The sequence below is a fragment of the Oncorhynchus clarkii genome, chromosome 12 (genome assembly GCF_045791955.1).
Source record: "Oncorhynchus clarkii lewisi isolate Uvic-CL-2024 chromosome 12, UVic_Ocla_1.0, whole genome shotgun sequence".
Classification (NCBI taxonomy): Eukaryota; Metazoa; Chordata; class Actinopteri; order Salmoniformes; family Salmonidae; genus Oncorhynchus; species Oncorhynchus clarkii.
Genome location: NC_092158.1, coordinates 12,391,042 through 12,416,560, shown reverse-complemented (window position 1 = coordinate 12,416,560; position 25,519 = coordinate 12,391,042). Strand labels below are relative to the sequence as shown.

At 41.6% G+C, this 25,519-nt stretch overlaps 1 protein-coding gene across 1 annotated transcript; it reads left to right on the top strand.

Annotated features, from left to right (window-relative positions):
• The first annotated feature begins 1,505 nt into the window (after positions 1–1,505).
• LOC139422716 (UV excision repair protein RAD23 homolog B-like) lies at positions 1,506–20,538 on the top strand. The gene is made up of 10 exons (XM_071174021.1): positions 1,506–1,755; positions 2,488–2,569; positions 5,751–5,830; positions 12,182–12,360; positions 12,926–12,981; positions 13,245–13,372; positions 15,398–15,518; positions 17,479–17,606; positions 18,561–18,737; positions 19,029–20,538. The coding sequence occupies exons 1-10, from the start codon at positions 1,690–1,692 to the stop codon at positions 19,140–19,142; spliced, it is 1,131 nt and encodes a 376-aa protein (XP_071030122.1). The 5' UTR covers positions 1,506–1,689; the 3' UTR covers positions 19,143–20,538.
• The last annotated feature ends 4,981 nt before the right edge of the window (positions 20,539–25,519 follow it).

Here is a 25,519-nt window from a genome sequence, read left to right as displayed (position 1 = left end):
ACAAAATGCGTGCTTCTGCTGAAGAGCAAAAGTAACTAAATAGCCGAATTAGACTGAAAGATATAAGATAATTTAATCAAACTTGTCAGGCTCTCCAGTCTCAATGCTCATTAGTTGCTCATTCAACACATTTGCCGCTTCTTCACTCAATACCGTTTAAGAAGTCTCCCTAACTATTTTACATTCCCTGAGACCAACCAGAATGTTTCCTGGGCCACACATTCCCAGATTATCATAAACCAGCTACACTTGTGGTCTCTCGTTTTTGCATCACCAAAGTTTCTACGAGGAAAAAGACTAGGTGTGGCTGGTGCGCTTAAATGAGCTCGTTCTGTGCAGCGAACTGCAGGGGGTAGGTATACTGTAGTGCTGCCAGAGCGCACCGGAGCGTCACTTCGCCACTTCTGACAGTGGTGCTCGTTTAGTAAAGTTAAAATCAAAGCTGAATCAATGTCTTGGAAGATCACATAATGATTCAGTAGTATTCTGCATAAGAGAAACATATATAATAGCATACTATCACGTTACTGTTACACCAAAAACAACTCCTAATTTATTGAGATTTTTGTAAATTGTAAATAAGAATGTGTATTTAACTGACTTGCATAGTTAAATAAAGGTTAAGTAAAAAAAATGTTCTAGGATGGTTAGCTAAATAGTCCAACAACTAAAAAATCGCATGAGGCCAAAACGCAACAGTGCTCGAAAGTAAACTACTAAGCAGAAGGTGCAGGAAATACAGGAAGGATATACACTGTAGTTTGTTAGCACCACCTGCTCAAATTTGCAAATGAAACAGTCATTCAATTACAAGAAGATCTAAATGCGTATTCCGTATTGTTGTGTTCTGTGGGTGTCACTGTGTAGGTTTATACCCCATTTCATGGATGCTCAATCCATAGGTTAGGCTGTGCAGCGCGTATAAGCATGCGCCCAATGCAATTCTGAATTTAAATGCATCCACATTGCATTTTCAACATATTTGTACTTTTTGTGGGTTAATTTGATTCATAATTGTTTCTTTGTTGAATTTATATAACATTCCAACCTTGTTTATCATTATCTAGTCCAATTGTGGCATGTTTTCACAATGTTTATCCTTTTGCATGTTTCAATGGGTGATTTATTTTGAAGGCGAACCGCCGATTCCACTATTGTTGCTGACGCTAATGTTGTTAAAGACACACACCTGCCTAAAAGCTAGTGAGTGGGTAACTATTTAACTTGAGAGAAAATTAAACCCAAGTGCGTTAATTTAGCTTCACATATTTAGTCGCGAGGAAACAAAAAAAGTATTCCCTCGATCCGGAATGATCATGGATGCGCAGATGATGCTGGTGTTGATGATGATGCACTCAAAACAAGTTTTTATTTAATTATTTTTTTTATATCTGTGATGCGCTGCTAACAATGAATGCATGTATGAATTAATGAATGGACGGATTAATTCAAATGAATACTCAATTTCCCATGTTTCTTGCAATGTCGCCCTCGCGTCACCAGTTGCACATGCCTACTCGTCTTTTTGTGCAAAGTCAGGTTTGTTTATGCACTGAAAAGCCAAAAGCGTAATGGCGCCGGACAGGTTGTGATGAGCTAGCGGGAATAGTAACGAATCGACCTACACCCTCGGAAAGAGTACGTGGTGAAATAAGTAAAGAAACCTAAGCTAAATTGCTCATCGCGAAAATGCAGATCACTTTGAAAACCCTCCAGCAGCAGACATTTAAAATCGACATAGACGAAGAGGAGACGGTGAGTTGAAACCACCATGCATTTGTTGAAGGGGGTGGGTGGCTTCGGCTAAGTTACGGTTGGCTAACGTTAGCTAGCACACATTCTAGCTAGTTTGACATGGATAACTAATGTAGGTAGCGAAGCAATTTAAACATGTTCAAGTCCCCATTCAAGTAGTGAATTAGTAATAGTCTTTAACGTAAAGTAGTAAATTGCTTCATATACACTTATTGCGATTTTATGATGCAAAAACAGATCTGAAACTTGAGGAAATAGTAACTAACGTTGGCTGATTTATGCTAGCTTTAGCTAGTAACGTTAGCTACCTAATTAGCTGAACTTTATCAATCTCAACTAGCGAGCTCATTAGCCAACGCTGTCTAGTAAATCACCTTTGTCATGCATAGTTGCAATTTATGTTTACAATAGATATTTATTCAAAACGGCAACTTTTGGGTTTGTTTTATAGCTAGTTAGCTAGCAAACGTTCGCTAGCTAACTACTGTTAAGTAATATTAGTCATCTATTATAGCTAGCTAACGTTAATTTGTTAACGTTAGTCACACGTAGCTCGGTAGCTAGCTAATTATGAAGCAGTTGAATAGTTTGTTACCTATTTGGAACATTTTAATGGTTCAGATCATTGATCCATATAGCTAGCTATCTAACGACAGCTCTAGGTTTGACAACATATATTTCTCACAATGGACTTCGATCCCTTTATACTTTGTCTACTCTTGTTCTTTACAGGTAAAAACCTTAAAGGAAAGAATTGAGAATGAGAAGGGAAACGATGGTTTTCCGGTTGCAGGGCAGAAATTGATATATGCAGGTACAGTTTGTATTTTATTACCCTACTCTACTTTTCATCTGGCAGTATAAGGACTTTTGATAAATCGTTGTGCTGTCATAATATAATTAATTACATGTCTCCTGTTGGCTTGCCTTGCGCGGCACTGATAAGAGAGCTGCATAAGTATGTCAGTACACAGGTTCTCATCTCAATGTTTTCATGTATACTGAACAAAAATATAAACACAACATGTAAAATGTTAGTCCCATGTTTCATGAGCTGAAACAAAAGATCCCAGAAATGTTCCATATGCACAAAAAGCTTATTTATCAACAATGTTGTGCACAACCCTGTTAGTGAGCATTTCTACTTTGCCAAGATAATCTATCCAGCAGACACTGTGGAATATCAAGAAGCTGATTAAACAGCACGATCATTACACAGGTGCACGTTGTGCTGGGGACAATAAAAAGGCCACTCTAAAATGTGCAGTTGTCACAAAACACAATGCCATAGATGTCTCAAGTTTTGAGGGTGTGTGCAATTGGCATGCTGACTGCAGGAATGTTGCCAGAGATGTTAATTTCTCTACCATAAGCCGCCTCCAACGTCATTTTAGAGAATTAGGCAGTACGTCAAACCAGCCTCATCTGCAGACCACGTGTAACCACAACAGCCCAGGGCCTCCACACCCAGCTTCTTCACCTGCGGGATCGTCTGAGACCAGCCACCCAGACAGTTGATGAAACTGAGGAGGATTTCTGTCTGTAATAAAACCCTTTGTGGGGAAAAAATAATTTTGGTTTAGTAGGTTAGCCTATGCCCTACCAGGCCCACCCATGGCTGTGCCCCTGCCAAGTCATGTGTATTCCATAGTTTAGGGCTTAATTTATTTATTTCAATTGACTGATTTCCTTATGAACTGTAACTTAGTATAATCATTTAAATGGTTGCATGTTGCGTTTTTCATATTTTTGATCAGTATAATTATGTTGTGGGAATGCAGAAATAGTATTCAGTCCGTGTATGTGACATTTTAAAGCTGCAAAATGTGACTTTTTGGGAGACTTGAACAAATTCACATAGATGTAAGTTATAGATCTGTTATTATTATTGAAAGAAAGTCTGGTAGAGCTGTTCTATATTTATTATTTATTTATTATTTTTGGTCTTAAGTTTAGTTTTTTAATTTTTGGTTTTCTACACCAGCTTCAAATACTATTTTTGGTTATGAAAAATATTTCACAGCGGTTTAGATGGTATAATGATTATCTACACTATAGTTGCTTGTTTTGTAAATAAACTGAATTTAGGCGAACTGTTAGATTCTTAGTAACTAGGAAATGGTGGAGCGATTTCAGCATAGTGCATCTTTTAATGTTTCTTCACCACTATGACTTAACTTATAGGTGACAGGATAGCAGGGTTCTCCCCAGGGATAGGCTTCTGTGAATTTCATTGGCATAGATTGTCAGGGTTCTTGAAGCATTGTTGACTGATAATTATCTTCATTAGAGGTCGACCGATTATGATTTTTCAACGTCGATACCGATTATTGGAGGACCAAAAAAAGCCGATACCGATTAATCGGACTATATTTTTTTTATGTATATAAAAAAAATTACATTTTTATTTGTAATAATGACAATTACAACAATACTGAATGAACTCTAACTTAATATAATACATCAATAAAATCAATTTAGCCTCAAATAAATAATGAAACATGTTCAATTTGGTTTAAATAATGCAAAAACAAAGTGTTGGAGAAGAAAGTAAAAGTGCAATATGTGCTATGTAAGAAAGCTAACGTTTCAGTTCCTTGCTCAGAACATGAGAACATATGAAAGCTGGTGGTTCCTTTTAACATGAGTCTTCAATATTCCCAGGTAAGAAGTTTTTGGTTGTAGTTATTATAGGAATTATAGGACTATTTCTCTCTATACCATTTGTATTCCATTAACCTTTGACTATTGGATGTTCTTATGTGTAACAGTATAACAGTATAGCTTCCGTCCCTCTCCTCACTCCTACCTGGGCTCAAACCAGGAACACAACGACAACAGCCTCCCTCGAAGCAGTGTTACCCATGCAGAGCAAGGGGAATAACTACTCCAAGTCTCAAAGCGAGTGACGTTTGAAACGCTATTAGCTCGCACACCGCTAACTAGCTAGCCATTTCACATCGGTTACACCAGCCTAATCTCGGGAGTTGATAGGCTTGAAGTCATAAACGGCAGCGCTGCTGGCAAAACGCACGAAAGTGCTATTTGAATGAATGCTTACGAGCCTGCTGCTGCCTACCACCGCTAAGTCAGACTGCTCTATCAAATCATAGACTTAGTTATAACATAATAACACACAGAAAGGCATTAGGTCATTAGGTCATTAATATCATCTCGAAAACACGACGTTTATTCTTTCAGTGAAATACGGAACCATTCCGTATTTTATCTAATGGAATAAGTCAAAATATTCCTGTTACATTGCACAACCTTCAATGTTATGTCATAATTACGTAAAATTCTGGCAAATTAGGCGGCCCAAACTGTTGCATATACACCGACTCTGCGTGCAATGAACGCAAGAGAAGTGACACAATTTCACCTAGTTAATATTGCCTGCTAACCTGGATTTATTTTAGCTAAATATGTAGGTTTAAAAATATATACTTCTGTATGGATTTTAAGAAAGGCATTGATGTTTATGGTTAGGTACACATTGGAGCAACGATATGCACCGCATCGATTATATCTAGCAGGACACGCTAGATAACTACACATGGTTGATATTACTAGTTTAACTAGTGATTATGATTGATTGATTGTTTTTTTATAAGATAGGTTTAATGCTAGCTAGCAACTTACCTTGGCTTCTTACTGCATTCGCGTAACAGGCAGGCTCCTCGTGGAGTGCAATGAGAGGCAGGTGGTTAGTGTTGGACTAGTTAACTGTAAGGTTTCAAGATTGAATCCCCCGAGCTGACTAGGTAAAAATCTGTTGTTCTGCCCCTGAACGAGGCAGTTAACCCACCGTTCCTAGGCCGTCATTGAAAAAGGCGAATGTGTTCTTAACTGACTTGCCTAGTTAAATAAAGATTAAATAAAGGTGTAAAAAAATTAAATAATAATCTGCCAAAAATACTGACTTCCGATTGTTATGAAAACTTGAAATCGTCCCTAATCGGTCAACCTCTAATCTTCATGTTTGTTCCTTGCAGGGAAAATCCTAAATGATGACACTGCTATCAAGGACTATAAGATTGATGAGAAGAACTTTGTGGTTGTCATGGTGGCAAAGGTAAGGTATTAGAGGGGTTGATATCTGGCCTTTATTGTGGTGGAGAATTTAAGAGTAGATGGCACAGAACTGTTTTTGCATTGTAAAACCATTTTCACACACACACCAGACCATAACACACATACTGTGGCACCCACTGATATTGGCAGATGGACTTAATTAACTTTCCATGTCATTGGACGTACGTGTCTGTGTGTGATGTAGATTTCCTAGGCCTGTCACACCCGTGTTAATTTAGTCAACAAAAATTGTGACAAATATTAATCAAACATCAATTTATTTTCAGTGGCAATTGACGAGATTATAACTGACTAAATAGACCCAGGAAAAAATTACTAAACAAATTATTTTTAATTTCAGTTGACTGAAACAAGACTATCCCTGTGACTAAAATCTCAGTGGACTGAACAATAGTTTTTGGAGAGTGAGCGCTTTTCAGTGACGAGCACAATTAATATTAGCAGCAGAGATGCTCAGTTCTGTTCAGCATTGGGTGCACACGTCTAGCCTACATCAGTTCTTGTCATAGATTTTCAAGCAGATTTAAGTCAAAACTGTAACTCGGCCACCCAGGATCTTTTATTTCCTTCCTGGTAAGGAACTCCAGCGTAGATTTGGCCTTGTGTTTTTGGTTATTGTCCTGCTGAAAGGGGAATTATTCTCCAGGACCACAACCTCTCCCTCAAAGTGATGAAGACAAAAGAGATGATTGCAGACTGCAGGAAAAGGGGGACCGAGCATGTCTTCATTCTCATTGCCGGGGCTGTAGTGGAGCAGGTTGAGAGCTTCAAGTTCCTTGGTGTCCACATCACCAACAAACTATCATGGTCCAAACACACCAAGACAGCTGTGGAGAGGGCACGACAAATCCTATTGCACCTCAGGTGACTGAAAAGATTTGGCATGGGTCCTCAGATCCTCAAAAGGTTCTACAGCTGCACCATTGAGAGCATCCTGACTGGTTGCATCACTGCCTGGTATGGCAACTGCTCGGCCTCCGACCACAAGGCACTACAGAGGGTAGTGCGTACAGCCCAGTACATCCCTGGGGCCAAGCTTCCTGCCATCCAGGACCTCTATACCAGGCAATGTCAGAGGAAGGCCCTAAAAATGGTCAGACTCCAGCCACCCTAGTCAGACTGTTCTCTCTGCCACTGCACGGCAAGCTGTACCGGAGTACCAATATAAGTCCAAAAGGCTTCTTAACAGCTTCTACCCTCAAGCCATAAGACTCCTGAACAGCTAATGAAATGGCTACCCAGACTATTTGCGTTGTCCCCCCCACCCACTCTTTTACTCTGCTGCTACTCTGTTTGTTCATTGACGCATAGTCACTTTAATAGCTACCTACATGTACATCTTTCCTCGACTAACCTGTGCCCCCTGCACATTGACTCTGTACCGGTACCCCCTGTATATAGCCTCACTACTGTTATTTTACTGCTGCTCTTCAATTATTTATTTGATTTTTTATCTATTTTTACTTCACACATTTTTCTTAACTGCATTGTTGGTTAAGGGCTGTAAGTATTTCACTACGGTCTACACCTGTCGTATTCAGCGCATGTGACAAATGCATTTAGATTTGAAGTCAAATTGGCGTCATGTTGAAATCCGGAGTGGTTTCCTTCCTCTCCGGCAACATAGTTAGGAAGGACACCTGTCTCTTTGTAGTGACTGGGTGTATAGATACACCATCCAAAGTGTAGTATCTTCCCCATGCTCAAAAGGATATTTGATGTCTGCTTTAAAAAAATACAAATATTGCCCCATCTACCAATAAGTGCCATTGGAAGGAGGCATTGGAAAACCTCCTTGGTCTTTGTGTTTGTAATTCACTGCTGAGGGACCTTATAATTATCTGTATGTGTGGGCTACAGAGATGAGGTAGACACTTATTGCACACAGTGAGTCCATGCAACTTATTAGGTGACTAGTTAAACACATTTTTACTCCTGAACTTTAGGGTTGCCATAACAAAGGGTTTGAATACTTATTGACTCAACATTTCAACTTTTCATTTTTAATTCATTTCTAAACATAATTCCACTTATGGGATATTATGGGGTATTGTGTGTAGGCCAGTGGGGGGGTCCACGTTGAACTCATTTTAAGTTGTTGTCTTTAACACAACAAAATGTGGAGAAAGTCGGGTGTGAATTCATTCTCAAGGCACTATCTGTTTTTCCTTCCCTTGAGTATAGAAAAGTATTTACATTTTTAGTCTTGCGCAACCCTCACACTTTCCTCACTGCATTTCTTAGCCAGGTTCTGTAGCCAATGTACTAGCTAAGTCTACCTCTTTTCTTCAGAGAAAGCAGCTTGATTCTAGCCATTACTGTTCAAAACGTATGACCCATAATACCGCCGCGACATTGGCAGGCCGCATTTTCCATTCATAAAGCATATTGCGGGCCATTCTAAAACAAGGCTATTTGCGGCCCGGATTGTTAACCATTTGTTTAGGCTACGCCTTGTTCAGTCATGTTATGTCATTAGCTAGCTATTGCTAACAACCTGGTTCAGCGGGATGTAACATTTGGTAACTTTCAGCTTTGTAGAACAAACTTGGCTGTCTGACATGTTGAATAAGGAATAACGTCAGCTCTGTTTTTGCAACTGAACGTGGCCCTGTAGCCTGTATGCAAACATTTTGCTGGCACAGAAACAAATGCATAGCAAACAATTTATTGAGTAAATAACGTTGGGCTGTTGGACCGTTGATAACGATGACAATGTGACTGAGATGCAACCCATACTACTTTGCAAATACTTTGAAGAAGTGTCGAGAGAGACTTGTCAGTTAAATGCCTTTCTTGCCAGCTCTAAATGCAGTTATGAATGTAATACTAAAAATAGCAAGGTGGAACAAAAACTCGTGATAAATAGAAGAGCACAAGAAAGATTGTGTGCGGAGTCAGTATAATATTAAATACAATGGTCAACTCAGTCCCTGTAGCCATTTTGTTGACTATTTATTCATTTCCTGCAATCCTACACATTTTGGCATGGTGCGGAGAGGATTTTAGTTTTTAAGCACATTTCCTGCAATTCTACACTTTGCCCTGGTTTGTCGGGTTCTTATGCTGAGTGACTCCAACGTAAAATCAATGGGGATGCCATGACATTTGACATTCTCCCGACTGTCTTATTATTAGTTTAAATTTACACTTAGTCTTTTAAATGTATTTTTTTTTGAGTGGTGGCCACGATTTAGCAACGGTGGCCGACCGCTACTAGATTAATATAGGGGAAACACTGATTTGTTTACTATTGGTTAATGATACAATACAAATGAAAGGTAATTTAGTTGATTAAAATGGCCCAGTGTTTTTGTCATTTTGACAACTACAGTGGCAAAGTATGTGAACCCTTTGGAATTACCTGGATTTCTGCATAAATTGGTCATAAAATTTGATCTGATCTTCATCAGTCACAACAATAGACAAACAGTTTAATACAAATTATTGTATGCAATATAGACAAAAAATTACATACTTTTTCCAACCTACACTGAATGTTTAAATTATGTGAACCCCTAGGCTAATGACTTCTCCAAAATCTAATTGGAGTCAGGAGTCGGCTAACCTGGAGTACAATCACTGAGATGAGATTGGAGATGTTGGTTAGAGCTGCCTTGCCCTATAAAAAACACAAGAAGCATTGCCTGATGTGAGCCATGCCTCGAACAAAAGAGATCTCAGACCTAAGATTAAGAATTGTTGACTTGCATAAAGCTGGAAAGGGTTACAAAATTATCTCTAAAAGCCTTGATGTTAATCAGTCATTAAGACAAATTGTTTATAATTGTAGAAAGTTCAGCGCTGTTGCTACTCTCCCTAGGAGTGGCCGTCCTGCAAAGATGACTGCAAGAGCAGTCCTAGAATCCTGGAGTGTCAGCTAAAGCTAAAGACATGCTAACATCTCTGTTGACGAGTCTACAATACGTAAAACACCAAACAAGAATGGTGTTCATGGGAGGGCATCACAGAAGAAGCCACTACTGTCTGAAAAAATACATTCCTGCACATCTGAAGTTTTCAAAAGTGCACCTGGATGTTCCACAGCGCTACTGGCGAAATATTCTGTGTACAGATGAAACTACAGTTGAGTTGTTTGGAAGGAACACAATACTATGTTCGGAGAAAAAAAGGCACAGCACAACATCAAAACCTCATCCCAACTGTAAAGTATGGTGATGGGAGCGTCATGGTTGGGGGCTGCCTCAGGGCCCGGACATCTTGCTATCATAAACTTTCAAATGTATTTTTCTGTCGATCAAGGCATTTTGCAGGAGAATGTAAGACTCTTTCCACCAATTGAAGCTCAACAGGACAACGACCCAAAACGCAGAATGACTTCAACAGACGAAAATACACCTGGAGTGGCCCAGTCAGAGTCCTGACCTCAACCTGATTTTAGATGCTGTGGCATGATCTCGAGAGCAGTTCACAAGACTAGAGGTCGACCGATTTTTTGGGGGGGGCTGATTTCAAGTTTAAATAACAATCGGAAATCGGTATTTTAGGACACCGATTTAAAAAATATATAATAATAATAATTTACACCTTTTTATTGAATCTTTATATAACTAAGCAAGTCAGTTAAGAACACATTCTTATTTTCAATGACAGCCTAGGAATGGTGGGTTAACTGCCTCGTTCAGGGGCAGAACGACTGATTTTTACCTTGTCAGCTCGGGGGATTCAATCTTGCAACCTTAGTTTAGTCCAACGCTCTAACCACCTGATTACATTGCACTCCACGAGGAGCCTGCCTGTTACGCGAATGCAGTAAGCCAAGGTAAGTTGCTAGCTAGCATTTAAACTTATCTTATAAAAAAACAATCAATCATAATCACTAGTTAACTACACATGGTTGATATTACTAGTTTATCTAGCGTGTCCTGCATTGCGTATCGTTGCTCCAATGTGTACCTAACCATAAAGCTCAATGCCTTTCTTAAAATCAATACACAGAAGTATATTATTTTAAACCTGCATATTTAGCTAAAAGAAATCCAGGTTAGCAGGCAATATTAACCAGGTGAAATTGCACGCAGAGTCAGTGTATATGCAACAGTTTGGGCCGCCTAATTTGCTAGAATTTTACGTAATTATGACATAGCATTGAAGGTTGTACAATGCAGCCTGCTGCTACCTGCTACGTTAGATAAAATACGGAACGGTTCTGTATTTCACTGAAAGAATAAACGTCTTGTTTTCGAGATGATAGTTTCCGGATTCGACCATATTAATGACCTAAGGCTCGTATTTCTGTGTTATTATGTTATAACTAAGTCTATGATTTGATAGAGCAGTCTGACTGAGCGGTGGTAGGCAGCAGCAGGCTCATAAGCATTCATTCAAACAGCACTTTTGTGCGTTTTGCCAGCAGCTCTACAGGTCTGATCTGCAACTACAGAAAACGTTTGGTTGAGGTTATTGCTGCCAAAGGAGGGTCCACCAGTTATTAAATCCAAGGGTTCACATACTTTTCCCACCCTGCACTGTGAATGTTTACACGATGTGTTCAGTAAAGACATGGAAACGTATAATTGTTTATTATTTTAAGCAGACTGTCTATTCTTGTGACCTAGATGAAGATCAAAATCTTATGACCAATTTATGCAAAAATCCAGGCATTTCCAAATGGTTCACACACTTTTTTTCTTGACACTGTAGACTAAATCCTTTTTGTCATTTGAATAAGACTTAATGATATTTTAGTCAATGACTAAATCTAAAAAAATAAGTGCCAAAATTAGCTGACACACACCTCTATCACAGACAGAATGCAGATTGCATCCCACTGTGCAGAGTCGATTGGAATCAGTTGTTACAGCCCCCCTTCCCATGCATACAGGTGCAGCAACAGTTCATCCAATGATTGAATATTCTACCACACTGAGCTACAATATGTCACTTCTGCGCAGTTTGAGTGTCTGATAGTTGGCAGCAGGTAGTGTCCTTGAAAGATTGAATAGTAAAGATGGCTGTTTATTTGCATATCTATGAGTCTTGGATCTGATCCTATTAGATTTTTCCATCAATACTTTTAGCAAGATGAGTAGCCTACGGGGCTAGCAAGCTTGTTTTTTTGCTTAGTAAAAAAGGAACTATTGCTACCTCACAAAGTGAAAGTCACCTAAAATGAATACTGCTTCACAGTAATTCCCAATGTGTCCATGTCTGTATGTAGCCTAAAGCAGATCACAGGCTTCTTACATGACACGATCCATATTGGTTAAATCATTGTTACTGTATCACTTATAGGCATAAGTGTTCTTTAAAAGATGCCTTGGAAAGAAACAAAAACCGAGCGCTGTGGGCGTCCCCTTTTTCTCTGTAGCCTAAAGCAGCCCCAGCAGCTGCCCAGCCTTCCGGTTCTGCCGCCACCACCTCCTCCAGCACTACAGCCCCCACTGTACCCACGGCTGCCTCGCCAGGCTCAGATAACCCACCAGAGGGGTCCAAACCAGCCGAGGAGAGGCCCTGCAGCACTTCAGCACCAGCATCAACCCCCACCAGGTAGGTCTGGTTTGGCAGTCACTGCTGTGTCACAAATGACAACTTATTCTCTATATCGTTCACTACTTTTGACCAGAGCCCTGTTGCCTATATAGTGCACTACATAGGGAGTAAGGTGCCATTGGGGGATGCTGTCGATGTTACCTCGGCCTGAAGACCACAGCCCAGCTGGCAGCCATTAATAGGAGGCTGTTTTTACCGGTCCATCTCAACGGTAGCCTCATGCAAAGGCACAGACACGCCGGTAGCGTTTGCCAGCTGAGACTACTTAGCACCTCTGAACAGAGTGCCAGCCGTCATTTGCGAACTGATTCTACATGTAGAATCATGTGTAAAAATGTCGGCAGTCGCCCACCGGTGGGTGGTCCCTGAAACACACTGAACGAACGGCAGATGGACGTGCGGTGTGTGTTCTCTCCTAAGACGAGGCCAGTAGACATGTTGTTAGTGTCTGAGCTTATAGAAGGATGAATGCATCTCTTTGTGGTTGTATTTTAGTACAGGGCAGACCATGTGATATACTACTTGAACAGTACTCATCGGTGTCACGCTCCTTCTCTTTCAGTTCCTCTGGTCTATTGACAAATGTGAACATGTTCGAGGAGGCAACTTCTGCTCTGGGTAAATGGTCTTCCTGATATAAGTTAACATTATTGAGTGTATATGTGATTGACTATCCTTTACCTTGGCCATATACCCATCTGTTACAGGACATGTGTCTTGGTAGTCTTCCCTACATAGATAAAGAAGTGAAAGGCATAGCTCTGCCTCAATCTGTTTTTATTAGGCTATGTTTATCCTAGTGAATGACGTCATCTGAAGCTTACAGAATCTCTCAGCTCAAAATGCTGTCTGGTTGGTTTGTTGTTCTTCCTGCTCTTCAGTGACAGGCCAATCGTATGAGAACATGGTGACAGAGATGATGCTGATGGGCTACGAGAGGGAGCAGGTAGTGGCAGCGCTCAGAGCCAGCTTCAATAACCCAGACAGAGCTGTGGAGTACCTGCTTACAGTAAGCGCGCACACACACACACACACACACACACACACACACACACACACACACACAGCTTCAACAACCCAGACAGCTGTGGAGTACCTGCTTACAGTAAACACACACACAGAGCTTTAGCAACCCGGACAGCTGTGGAGTACATGCTAACAGTAAGCCCACACACACAGCTTTAACAACCCGGACAGCTGTGGAGTACCTGCTAACAGTAAGCCCACACACACAGAGCTTTAGCAACCCGGACAGCTGTGGAGTACCTGCTAACAGTAAACACACACAGCTTTAGCAACCCGGACAGCTGTGGAGTACCTGCTTACAGTAAACACACACACACACAGCTTTAACAACCCAGACAGCTGTGGAGTACCTGCTTACAGTAAACACACACACAGAGCTTTAGCATCCCGGACAGCTGTGGAGTACCTGCTAACAGTAAGCCCCCACACACAGCTTTAGCATCCCGGACAGCTGTGGAGTACCTGCTAACAGTATCTCCCCATCACACCACACCCTTCTCTAGTCTGACACGCCTTTTTATTCAGTGTGAATGGTCATGTGAAAGAAATGCTATAACCAACCCCCAGCCACATCTAGCTTAGTGGATGGGTAACTATTGTCTAGACGTATACACATCTTCATTAAATACAATAGATGGCCGTAATAACCCACAGACACACCTGGCTAACCGGATGGGGGTCATGTAATCATTTAGAGAATTTGAGTATTTTGTTTAGACAAGTAGGTAGCTAGCTAAACAATGGTGCTTTCAAGACCACTGGGAACTTGGAAAAATACAAGGTAAAATCATGACTTTTTCCCATTTAACACCAAGAGTTCCCAGTTGTCTTGAACGCACTGAAGTCAGAGATTTCCGACTTGCCAGTTGTTTTGAATGGGGCAATAGTTCCAACCCATACTACTAGCAATAAAAACTGATTGTCATAGCTAGCCACCAAGCTTGAATCTGCAGGTAACTAAAGCGAACTAACTAGGTTCAATGTTAAATAATATTATTTCAGAGGACATACATGTAACGCTAGCGAGCCAGCCAACGCAAGCTAGCTAACTTTAACTTGCAATGAATGATAATGACTTTCTGACTAAATTAGAAATGTATAATATCTGAAAATGTAGCTGTCTTACCCGTATGAATGAACGATTCTTCCTCTGTCACGATGCCGTGGATGCCCTTAGTTTGAAGATGTTATCCGGGGACAGGTGTTTTATGCAACAGCCTTCTGTGTTCTCTTTTCACCTCCCTCCACGTATTTGCAATCAAAATGCCAGAATTATCTCCATCTCCTTAGCTATCATACTCTTCCACCGGGCATTTGACAGATTTCAAAACTCAACTTCTGTGATTGCCATTTCTTCCCCATCACTGTCATCAGAAACAACACTTTTGTGGTTATTCGTGATATCTTTCAAAAAAGCTGCAGTGGAAAGGATTATCTACACATACTGAGCAGCTCATGCTATAGACAGAAGCGTGCTACATGGCAGACCAATCCGAACTCATCTCTCGGCATGTCCAGCCCATCCATTATCTCAGCCAATCATGGCTAGCGGGAAGGTTCCTGGCTTTTTCCGTGGCTAAATCAACTAGGTTCGTAATTTAACGATTTTATTAGTATTTACAGATGGCATACAAGTTTATTATGTCACATGAAAGTTCACATGTTCCAGTAGGCATTTCTGCAACGACAAAAAAACGAATTTTGATTTTTTTTAATATATTTTTTTATAATTATGTTTACGTTCAAATACCTCTCCTGTGAAGTAGTGTCGTGCGCCATACGCCGAGTTTCCTGAAATGAGTCACACATGATATTGACTGGTTATTCCATAGTAAAACAAACAAAAAACCCCTTGTTTTTCAAGTACTTCAGGTTTTCTATTTTATGATGGTTTTCATCCACATGTTACATAGAGCTGGAATGAAGCAAGCTAGATTCCTCCACAGTCTGACAGTTCTCACGTTGGGTCGCTAATGCGGTAGTGAACGTTGTCGTGTGTGTTCTTCAGGGGATCCCAGCTGGGGAGGAGAGCCATGCGGGTGCTGACCCAGTGGTGCCCTCTGTGGGTGGAGGAACTCCAGCTCTCAACACAGGCAGTATGACGACCCCCGCCAGCGTTGCAACAGGAGGTGAGTGTGGGTGGGCGCGCCTGCCTCTACACTGGGTAACAACACTTATGTATGCTGTGGACACTAAGAAAACATTTGATGCATTTTTATTCTCTTTTTTTTTTCTCTGAAATAATAAGAAACTGGTAACATATTGACTGACCATTCTCAGCATCAGCTAGATCCTGAGATGACCTCCATGTTGCACTGGATCGATTGTTCCATGCCATAAGCGGTTTGTCACACTGGAGGTTAATAAGCTGAAATAAAAGATCCCATAAATATTCCATACACAGTTTGTTTCTCTCATGTTGTGTACAAATTTGTTTTACATCCCTGTCAGTGAACATTTCTATTTTGCCAAGATAATCCATTCACCTGACAGGTGTGGCTTTATCAAGAAGCTGATTAAACAGCATGATCGTTACACAGGTGCACCTTGTAATGGGGACAATAAGGCCGCTCTAAAATGTGATGTTTTGTCATACAGCACAATTGCCACAGATGTCTCAAGTTTTGATGCAGCATGCATTTGTCGTGCTGACTGCAGGTATGTCCACCAAAGCTGTTGCCAGAGAATTTAATGTTAACTTCTCTACCATAAGCCGCCTCCAATGTTAGAGAATGTGGCAGTACATCCAACCAGCCTCACAACCACAGACCACGTGTAACCACGCCAGCCCAGGACCGCCACATCTGGCTTCTTCACCTGTGGGATTGTCTGAGACCAGCCACCCAGACAGTTGATGAAACTGTGGGTTTGCAAAAGCAAATCATTTCTGCACAAACTGTCAGAAACTGTATCAGGGAAGCTCATCTGCGTGCTAGTCGTCCATACTAGGGTCCTGAGCTGACTGCAGTTTGGCGTTGTAAGGCGACTTCAATGGGCAAACACAACTTTGATCGCCACTGGCATGCTGGAGGAGTGTGCTCTTCACGGATTAATCCCGGTTTCAACTGGCATGCTGGAGGAGTGTGCTCTTCACGGATTGATCCCGGTTTCAACTGGCATGCTGGAGGAGTGTGCTCTTCACGGATTGATCCCGGTTTCAACTGGCATGCTGGAGGAGTGTGCCCTTCACGGATTAATCCCGGTTTCAACTGGCATGCTGGAGGAGTGTGCCCTTCACGGATTAATCCCGGTTTCAACTGGCATGCTGGAGGAGTGTGCCCTTCACGGATTAATCCCGGTTTCAACTGGCATGCTGGAGGAGTGTGCCCTTCACGGATTAATCCCGGTTTCAACTGGCATGCTGGAGGAGTGTGCCCTTCACGGATTAATCCCAGTTTCAACTGGCATGCTGGAGGAGTGTGCCCTTCACGGATTAATCCCGGTTTCAACTGGCATGCTGGAGGAGTGTGCCCTTCACGGATTAATCCCGGTTTCAACTGGCATGCTGGAGGAGTGTGCTCTTCACGGATTAATCCCGGTTTCAACTGTACATGGCAGACGGCGTCGTGTGGGCGAGCGGTTTGCTGATGTCAACGTTGCCCCGTGGTGGAGGTCGGGTTATGATATGCACGGCCTCATGTCACAAGGATCTGATCTGTACACAATTCCTGGAAGCTGAAAATGTCCCAGTTCCATGGTGTACATTCTCGCCAGACGCCATGTTTGGGATGCTCTGGATTCACGTGTACGACAGTGCGTTTCAGTTCCACCAATGTTCAACTTCACACAGCCATTGAAGAGGAGTGGGACAACATTCCACAGCCTGATCAACTCTAAAGGAGATGTGTTGCGCTGCATGAGGCAAATGATGGTCCCACCAGATACTGGTTTTCTGATCTAGCCATGTGAAATCCATAGATTAGGACCTAATTTATTTATTTAAATTGACTGATTTCCTTATGAACTGTACTCAGTAAAACATTTGAAGTTGTTGCGTTTTACATTTATCAATATAGTACAAGGACCTGTGTGGACATGTAATGTTGAACTGTGGAAACAGAACACCTCTTCTCCCCTCTGTGTATCCAGCCAATCCTCTGGGGTTCCTGGTTAACCAGCCTCAGTTCCTCCAGATGAGACGGATCATCCAGCAGAACCCCTCTCTGCTCCCTGCCTTACTACAGCAGATAGGGAGGGAGAACCCCCAGCTTCTGCAAGTATGGATGACTCGCACACTACTCTTTTTATTATTATTATTATTATTATTTTTGTGTTTATTTAACCTTTAACTAGGCAAGTCGGTTAAGAACAAATTCTTATTTACAATGACGGCCTACCACCGGCCAAACCGTCCCCTAAGCCGGACGACGCTGGGCCAATTGTGCGCCGCCCTATGGGACTCCCAATCACGGCCGGTTGTGATACAGAACCAGGGTCTGTAGTGACGCCTCTAGCACTGAGATATAGTGCCTTAGACCGCTGCGCCACTCTTACCGCCACCAAAGACACAACACACACACTGCTATTTACAAGCACTGCTATTTACGATATACTCCTGAATTGATGATCCAGACTATTATTCCACGATCTTGTAGTTGAACTGGATAAAATGAGCAGTAGATAGACTAGTTGAATGCTGAATTCCAGATAGTTTTGTCTGACAAATCAATTCCCCTCTGTATCCTTCATCTCTTCAGGCCTACATAGTGATGAGATCAGAGCCTGAAGGCATCGCAGCAGACCCCCACTGGGAGACTTGTCTAAAACACTTGTATGTCCCAAATTGCACCCTAATCCCTTTTTACAGTGCACTACTTTTGACCAGTGCATCTACGAGCATGCTAGTAGATACCCATAGACTTCCAGTCATTGCACTAGTGCTAGTTAGCATTACCTTGCGACACTAACTTCCTTCATTCTGGACACAGATGCATAAAAATGATATCCACAAGTTCATCTGACTCTAGGCCGGTTATTGTAAATACGAATTTGTTCTTAACTGACTTGGGTAGTTAAATAAAGGTTACATTTAAAAAATAAAGTACATAAAGGGCCTCATTGTGAAAATCCCAAAGTATCCCTTTAAGAAATGGCTGTTCTTTTCCGTTGGAAATGTTTTGCTACAGTGTGCCCTAATGAACACGACCATGTCTTGTTTGTTTCCCTCCCAGCAAATCAGCAGCCACCAAGAGCAGTTTATCCAGATGCTGAACGAGCCAGCCCAGGAGGGGGGACAGGGAGGAGGAGGAGGAGGAGGAGGTGGTGGTGGAGTGGGGGTTGGTGGGGAGGCTGGAAGTGGCATGAACTACATCCAGGTCACACCCCAGGAGAAGGAGGCCATTGAGCGGGTAAGGAAGGAATCTCACAGGTCATGATGGCTGTTGATATGTGGCTACAGTTGAAAATTAGCTAGTTCGCTAAATCTGGAACATTTACAGAAATGTCAGTTAATCTGCATTCTCCATGTCAAATAAACCTAATAACAAAAAGCCAAGTGTTGATTTCTGACTGCGTTGTTTTCAACTGAAGATGAATGACTCCATTACATAGATATCTATCTGAACAAGTCATGCAAATCCTGTAATTTCTGATCTTTGTTAATTGAATTTCCATGTTGACTTTGTCTGTTTCCTCTTCAGCTAAAAGCCCTAGGATTCCCAGAAGGACTTGTTATACAGGCCTACTTTGCCTGTGAGAAGAACGAGAACTTGGCTGCTAACTTCCTTTTACAACAGAACTTTGACGACGACTAGAAAGGAAGCCATGATAGTAATTTTGATCATTTTTTCCCCTCTACTTTTTTGATTGATCAATATCTCATAAAAGCATAAAAACATGGGTCTTCACGGTTTCCTGAATTTTCCTACAAATACATGATAAATCTTCTTGGTAACAGTGGATCATAGTTTTTGTGAGAAATAAAAGCTTTTTCTAATCACCTTAATGGTTGAATTGAGTAACAGCTACTTAGTTCATCAGATCACCAGTGTACTACCTGTTTTTATTTCATTCAGCCAAAGACCAACATGATTGTTTCTCACAAGGAAATAAATACTGGTTTAAAGGGTTAATCGCATAATGTTGTTTCCCAATGTTATAAAAGAGGAGATTGTATGTGATTGGGAAGTTTATGGTATATTAATTCCTATACATAATTGTTCTTGCTTTTTTTCTGTCTCAATTTACCAGTATAGGGATCCCAGTACATAATAAAAAAAATGCAATTTGAAATTACAGTGAAAGTTTTTAAACGAGCAACATTGTTAACTTTTACATTTGTATTAAACTTCCGACATGAACTTCTAGAGAAGTGATACAGCATTTAAAATGAGTTGCCAAGGCAACTGTACAAATAATGGAAGTACTGATATATTTTCATGCAACCTGAAAATAAGTTTAACCTAGTTCTTTGTCATCCGAGGCATGTATATGGTTTCCCTTGCTTATAGTAGCCTAGTGTTTACAGTTACTATCAACTTGATTTACTGTCATTTTTACATAAATAAAACTTTTCAACATGAATAATGCCCAATTTGTGTTGGTGGGGGTAAAAACATCCTATTGACTTAACAGTTAACCCCGTGAATAATACTCAAGACTAAGAATAGGATATTGTTCTTATTTAAAAATGCATTTTGTTCAGGTTCTGTACCACCATAGTCTTCTACATGAGAGGAAGCCATGCGACCATACTCGATCACATGTAAACAATCCTCCCTCCCCGAGCAGATTGTTCTACATAGACCAGCAGGGGGCAGTATTGACCAACATACATTGAAATGCTCGATCCAGACCACTAGGTGTGCGTCTGTGTGAGAACCGGCGTTCCACATGTTATATGTCACTTGACACTCAATGAAATACATTTTTGACTGACTTAACTACGCTTGGTACATTATTGTACTGTGAGATGTGTTCCGTTTGAAAGTGAAGTTCGACATCGTGCATCTGTTGCTTATTGACATTTCTATAACGAACTTTGGCAATTAAATATCTAGTGTTTTATTATTTTCAAGGGTTTGATATTTTGTGATTTATGACCCTTAAATGAGCCTTCTCTGTTTCCACTCAGGAACCGAATGTAAATGTTATTTTCAAGTCAACATTTGTTGTAACTGTCTGACATCAAAATTCACCACTATAATGCAAGCTGGCTCTGATTTACTTTAATTCAAACTATGATATGAAGCTGGGGAGACATTTTGATTTATGCAAGGCCAATTTTGACGGAACAGCGTGTGATCATCTAACATAGGAAAAGAGAACGTTGTACTAAGCCATTAACTGACTTGCCTGGTTAAATATAATTTGAATGTTAAGTCTTCGTCAAGATCAGTCAGTCAAATGGCAAACATTCAAGTCAAGTATATGATTTCACTCAGAGAAGGGAGATTGCATTAGGATAGATATAAAAACACATGACACGTAAGTGTTCTGCGGAAGTTGCCCCTATACAGATCTAGGATCAGCTTGCCCCTCCACGCATTGAAAGTCGGAGCAATGCAAAACTGACCCAGGATTAGTGTCTAAGGATAACGTCACCCTAACCCTGCGCATGTCTAGCCCTCTTCAGTACCAATAAATAATACCCTCAGTTCTGCGCAGGTACCAGCAGATTTCTGTGTGATTGTTACCTAAACATCGACTTTCTCCCGGTACATCAACCTGCCTGGGTGACTCATCTGTCTGTAGCACTCAAGCATGACATCTTTCCCATTCATGATCATGTCCAAATATAATGGATTTAGACATGCCCGTGCGCAGGCCTTTTGGTGACAGGTGCTCAAACTTAAAAAAGCCCCCCTCCAAAAAAAATAATCCCCCCGAAGCCTTCGGTCACAGACTGGTTGGGCAATTATGGCTTGAATTATTTTTACAAAAAAAAAATAGATGGCCAAATATTAATGGCAAATTAAATGACACATTCACGGTAAATTTAACGACTTGCGGGCAGAGGGTTCAGAATAACAACGACAATCTGTACACAAAAAGGTATTTTTACCCAAAACAAAAGGACACTAGAGATGAAGGGCAAATAGGGAATGTGTTCTGCACAGGTAATGAATGCCCTATCTGCACGTGCCTAAAAACATTTTGGCAGTACCTTTTTAAGTGAAAATCTTAAAAATAGTTTGAAATAATAGATGAAGCTATGGATAACTATTGAAAGACAGCTAATATGTTTTTCTACATTGGAATGGACACAGTATGATAATCAGTGGTAAGGGTAAACTCAAGAAACCCAGTTTCTCCACCTTTTTTATTCTGTAGATAGGGTTTAGGTCTGTTTAGCTAGATACTTGTATTAGTTTTTATGGGCATTATGGGTTTACCTACCTATATACCCAGGGTGCTCCTTGTCACAGATGGGCTATTGCAGCAGACGACCACACCGGGTTCTATCCTATCAGCTAAAAACAACAAGCTGCTCCGGTGGGCACGCCATCACCAACATTGGACAAATGAGGAGTGGAAAAACATTGCCTGGTCTGATGCATCCCGGTTCCTGTTGCGTCATGCTGATGGCAGGGTCAGGATTTCACATAGGAAGCTTGAACCCATGGCCCCATCCTGCATGGTGTCATCAGTACAGGCTGTTGGTGTACTGGTGTGGGGAATGTTTTCCTGGCAAACGTTAGGACCCTTGATACCAATGGAGCAACGATTGAACGCCACAGCCTATTTGAGCATTGTTGCTCACCAAACCCAATAGAGTCTCTGGGATGAGATGCATTCATGCTGTTGGCAGCAACTGCGTGATACCCTGAAGAATTCCGGCTGTTCTGGAGGCAAAAGGGTGGGGGGGGGGGGGGGGTAATAGATGGTGTACCTGATAAACTGGCCATTGATGATGATGTAAATACAGTACTACAGTGTCATGTCCCACATCAACAGACCATTTGTCCAAATGTCTCCCAGCAGTGCACTGTTCATTAGCTCAAAAGAGTGTAACAACCTGTTGACCATAGGAAGCTGCTGCTTGTCTGCCTGACTCATTGACCACAGGAAGCTGCTGCTTGTCTGCCTGACTCATTGACCACAGGAAGCTGCTGCTTGTCTGCCTGACTCATTGACCACAGGAAGCTGTTGCTTGTCTGCCTGACTCATTGACCATAGGAAGCTGCTGCTTGTCTGCCTGACTCATTGACCACAGGAAGCTGCTGCTTGTCTGCCTGACTCATTGACCACAGGAAGCTGCTGCTTGTCTGCATAACATTTAGAAGTTGTTCCTTTTCAGGTTTAGAAGAAGTGACTGCTGTTTGTATAGCCTGGTTAGCATAGCTAGCATACAGAAATTGGTGGTGGTAGTCGAAGTCGTTTATGGCCTGACATCCATACAAGCATTATGCTCACCTTTTTACCACAACATAGAGTGAAATAAACACAAGTAACAGCCTAAATGTAGCCTAAATCTGCTGGGGGACAATGAGGAGATTTGGGATCTCACCGCACCTTCCCCATGGCATTTCCATTGTTTTGGTCGAGTTCCATTGACCTCTTTACCGCATCTATTGTCTAAGGCCAGAGCCAGGGAGGACCCCTCTTTCCCAGACTTACTGCTGGATGGTGAGGCGGTCTGAAGGAAGGCTATGGTCTACAAAGGACTGTGAAGGGCAGTTTTTAGTTGAGATCGGGGAATACAGCCTAGATACAACGTATCCCTGAAATATTTGTCTTACTCTATCAAATCCCTTAAGCAGCTTGCTTATGAAAATTCCGTTGACTTTATGTGTAGGTTCTATTGTGAAAAAACAAAAAACCCTGCCAATTTTTCTTAAAATCTGAGCCCAATAGCCCTCTCTGGATCCCAGCATACCAGTTAAACTGCCAACCGCTCAACCGCGAGGCCCGCTCCCAAATTTTAACATGACACAGTGGGAACATCAGAAGTCCATTAGGTGTCATGGTAACCTGGTGTAGGTCATTTATCTTATGTTCATTAACAGCTATGAAGTCGACACAACACGCCAGATACAATTGAAACCAAATGACCCTTTTGGAGACCCTTGAGTGTGCGTTGATAGGCACACACACACACAGAAAATTTCCTGCTCTACATTGTACAGATCAGACCGTGGAGTGCCAGAGGTATGTGACAGAAACTGTGCCCTGGCTCTGTGGTTTGTATAAGTTTCAAATGTTCTGTGAAAAACATTGCAGCATGCGAACCGGATGGGAACTCTGGCTTTGACTGTGGTATTCTTCACTCAGGCCTGCTGCTACTAAATACTGTTATAACTCTCTGGATAGTGCTTAATGCTCCCATTGCTCCTCTCAACAACATTACCTTGCTGAATTAAGCTATTGGGGAGGTAAATGCTTGAACTGTAGCTGGTGAGGAGAGGTATCATTAATACTTTACCTCTCTGTGTGAATGTTGTTTCTTGTCTATACCAGAACTATAATCGTAATGGTTACAAATGGCCTCTCTACCAGCTGAATAAGTCACTATAGTCATAAAACTCACCCAGAGTGTAAATGACTACATAATTACAAGGTTCTGGTTCCTGAATCTTTGACATTGTAGCTAGATGGACGTTTAAACACAGAGAGGCAGGCAGCCATTTACATGTACACCCAGAACCATGACATCACAGGCATGCAGTGTGTGTGTGGGTGTGTTATTGAGAGCAGATGAAGGGAAAGTGTACAGGTCTTAGTATTGCTCTTGGACCAGAGCCAGAGCTGCAGATGGTCCTGGTTTGTGTTTGTGCAAAACGGCTGTGATGCTCACGCCTCCCGAGTGATCATGACGAAACACACACACACACACACACACACACACACACACACACACACACACACACACACCAGACTACTCTACCCCAGCAGGCCCTGGGTCGAGTCAGCTAACTCCACAGAGAGTTCTGGGTTGTGCTTTTATTAAATGGCACTGTTAAGACTAACTGTTAAGACTAACTGTTAAGACTAACTGTTAAGTCACACAACGCCTCGCTCTGCAATACTCCCTGAAGGATTACCCTTAGAAAGAACACACATCTTTCCCATAGTGGTTAGCTCTGCAAGTACATGTACGACACTGTCAACGGCAGCAATATCAGCTTTAATAAAGGAGGGCTAGCTTCCGTACAGTAGGTAGAGGTAGTAGACCTGCCATCTTTGCACTTCCTTAGCAACAACAAACAATAACAACAACAAGAGAGAGAACCCTGCCTCCCGGGAGTTCCTCTGGAATGCTAAGCTCCAGTCTGCCCTGATGTTTGTAGAGTCTGGAATGAGGTTGTCTTGGCGACGGGAGGCCGTCTGAGGGAAGACCCATGTCTTGCTGACGCTGCCGCTTGGATTGTCACGGTACAAAGGCCATGGAGGTAGAACCAACCTGCCAACAAGCCGGATGCCGCACCTTGTGTTGGTTAAGGTGGAAGCACAGATAGCTTTTCTGTGTGTGTGTGTGTGTGTGTGTGCAGCCATGTGTCATGTAACGCTATCTCTATATACACGATAATGTTTTTTCCCGTTTGAAGGTGTAACAAACCAGCATTACTGTATGCTAAATGCATCTGATTGTGCAACCATGATATGTATTGCACAATCACCTGAAGTAGCAACATTTTTGACAAATCTCTCACATTGACTTTCTACACGTCAAAACCCCAGTATCTACAGTTGAAGTCGGAAGTTTACATTCACTTAGGTTGGAGTCATTAAAACTAGTTTTTCGACCACTCCACAAATTTCTTGTTAACAAACTAGAGTTTTGGCAAGTTGGTTAGTACATCTTCTTTGTGCATGACACAAGTAATTTTCCCAACAATTGTTTACAGACAGATTATTTCACTTATAAATCCCTGTATAACATCTCCAGTGGGTCAGAAGTTTACATACACGAAGTTGACTGTGCCTTTCAACAGCTTGGAAAATTTGAGTCAATTGGAGGTGTACTTGTGGATGTATTTCAAGGCCTACCTTAAAACGTAGTGCCTCTTTGCTTGACATCATGGGAAAATCAAAAGAAATCAGCCAAGACCTTTTTGTAGACAAGTCTGGTTCATCCTTGGGAGCAATTTCCAAGTGCAAATCAATCCCAGAACAACAACAAAGGGCCTTGTGAAGGTGCTGGAGGAAACAGGTACAAAAGTATATATATCCACAGTAAAACAAGCCCTAT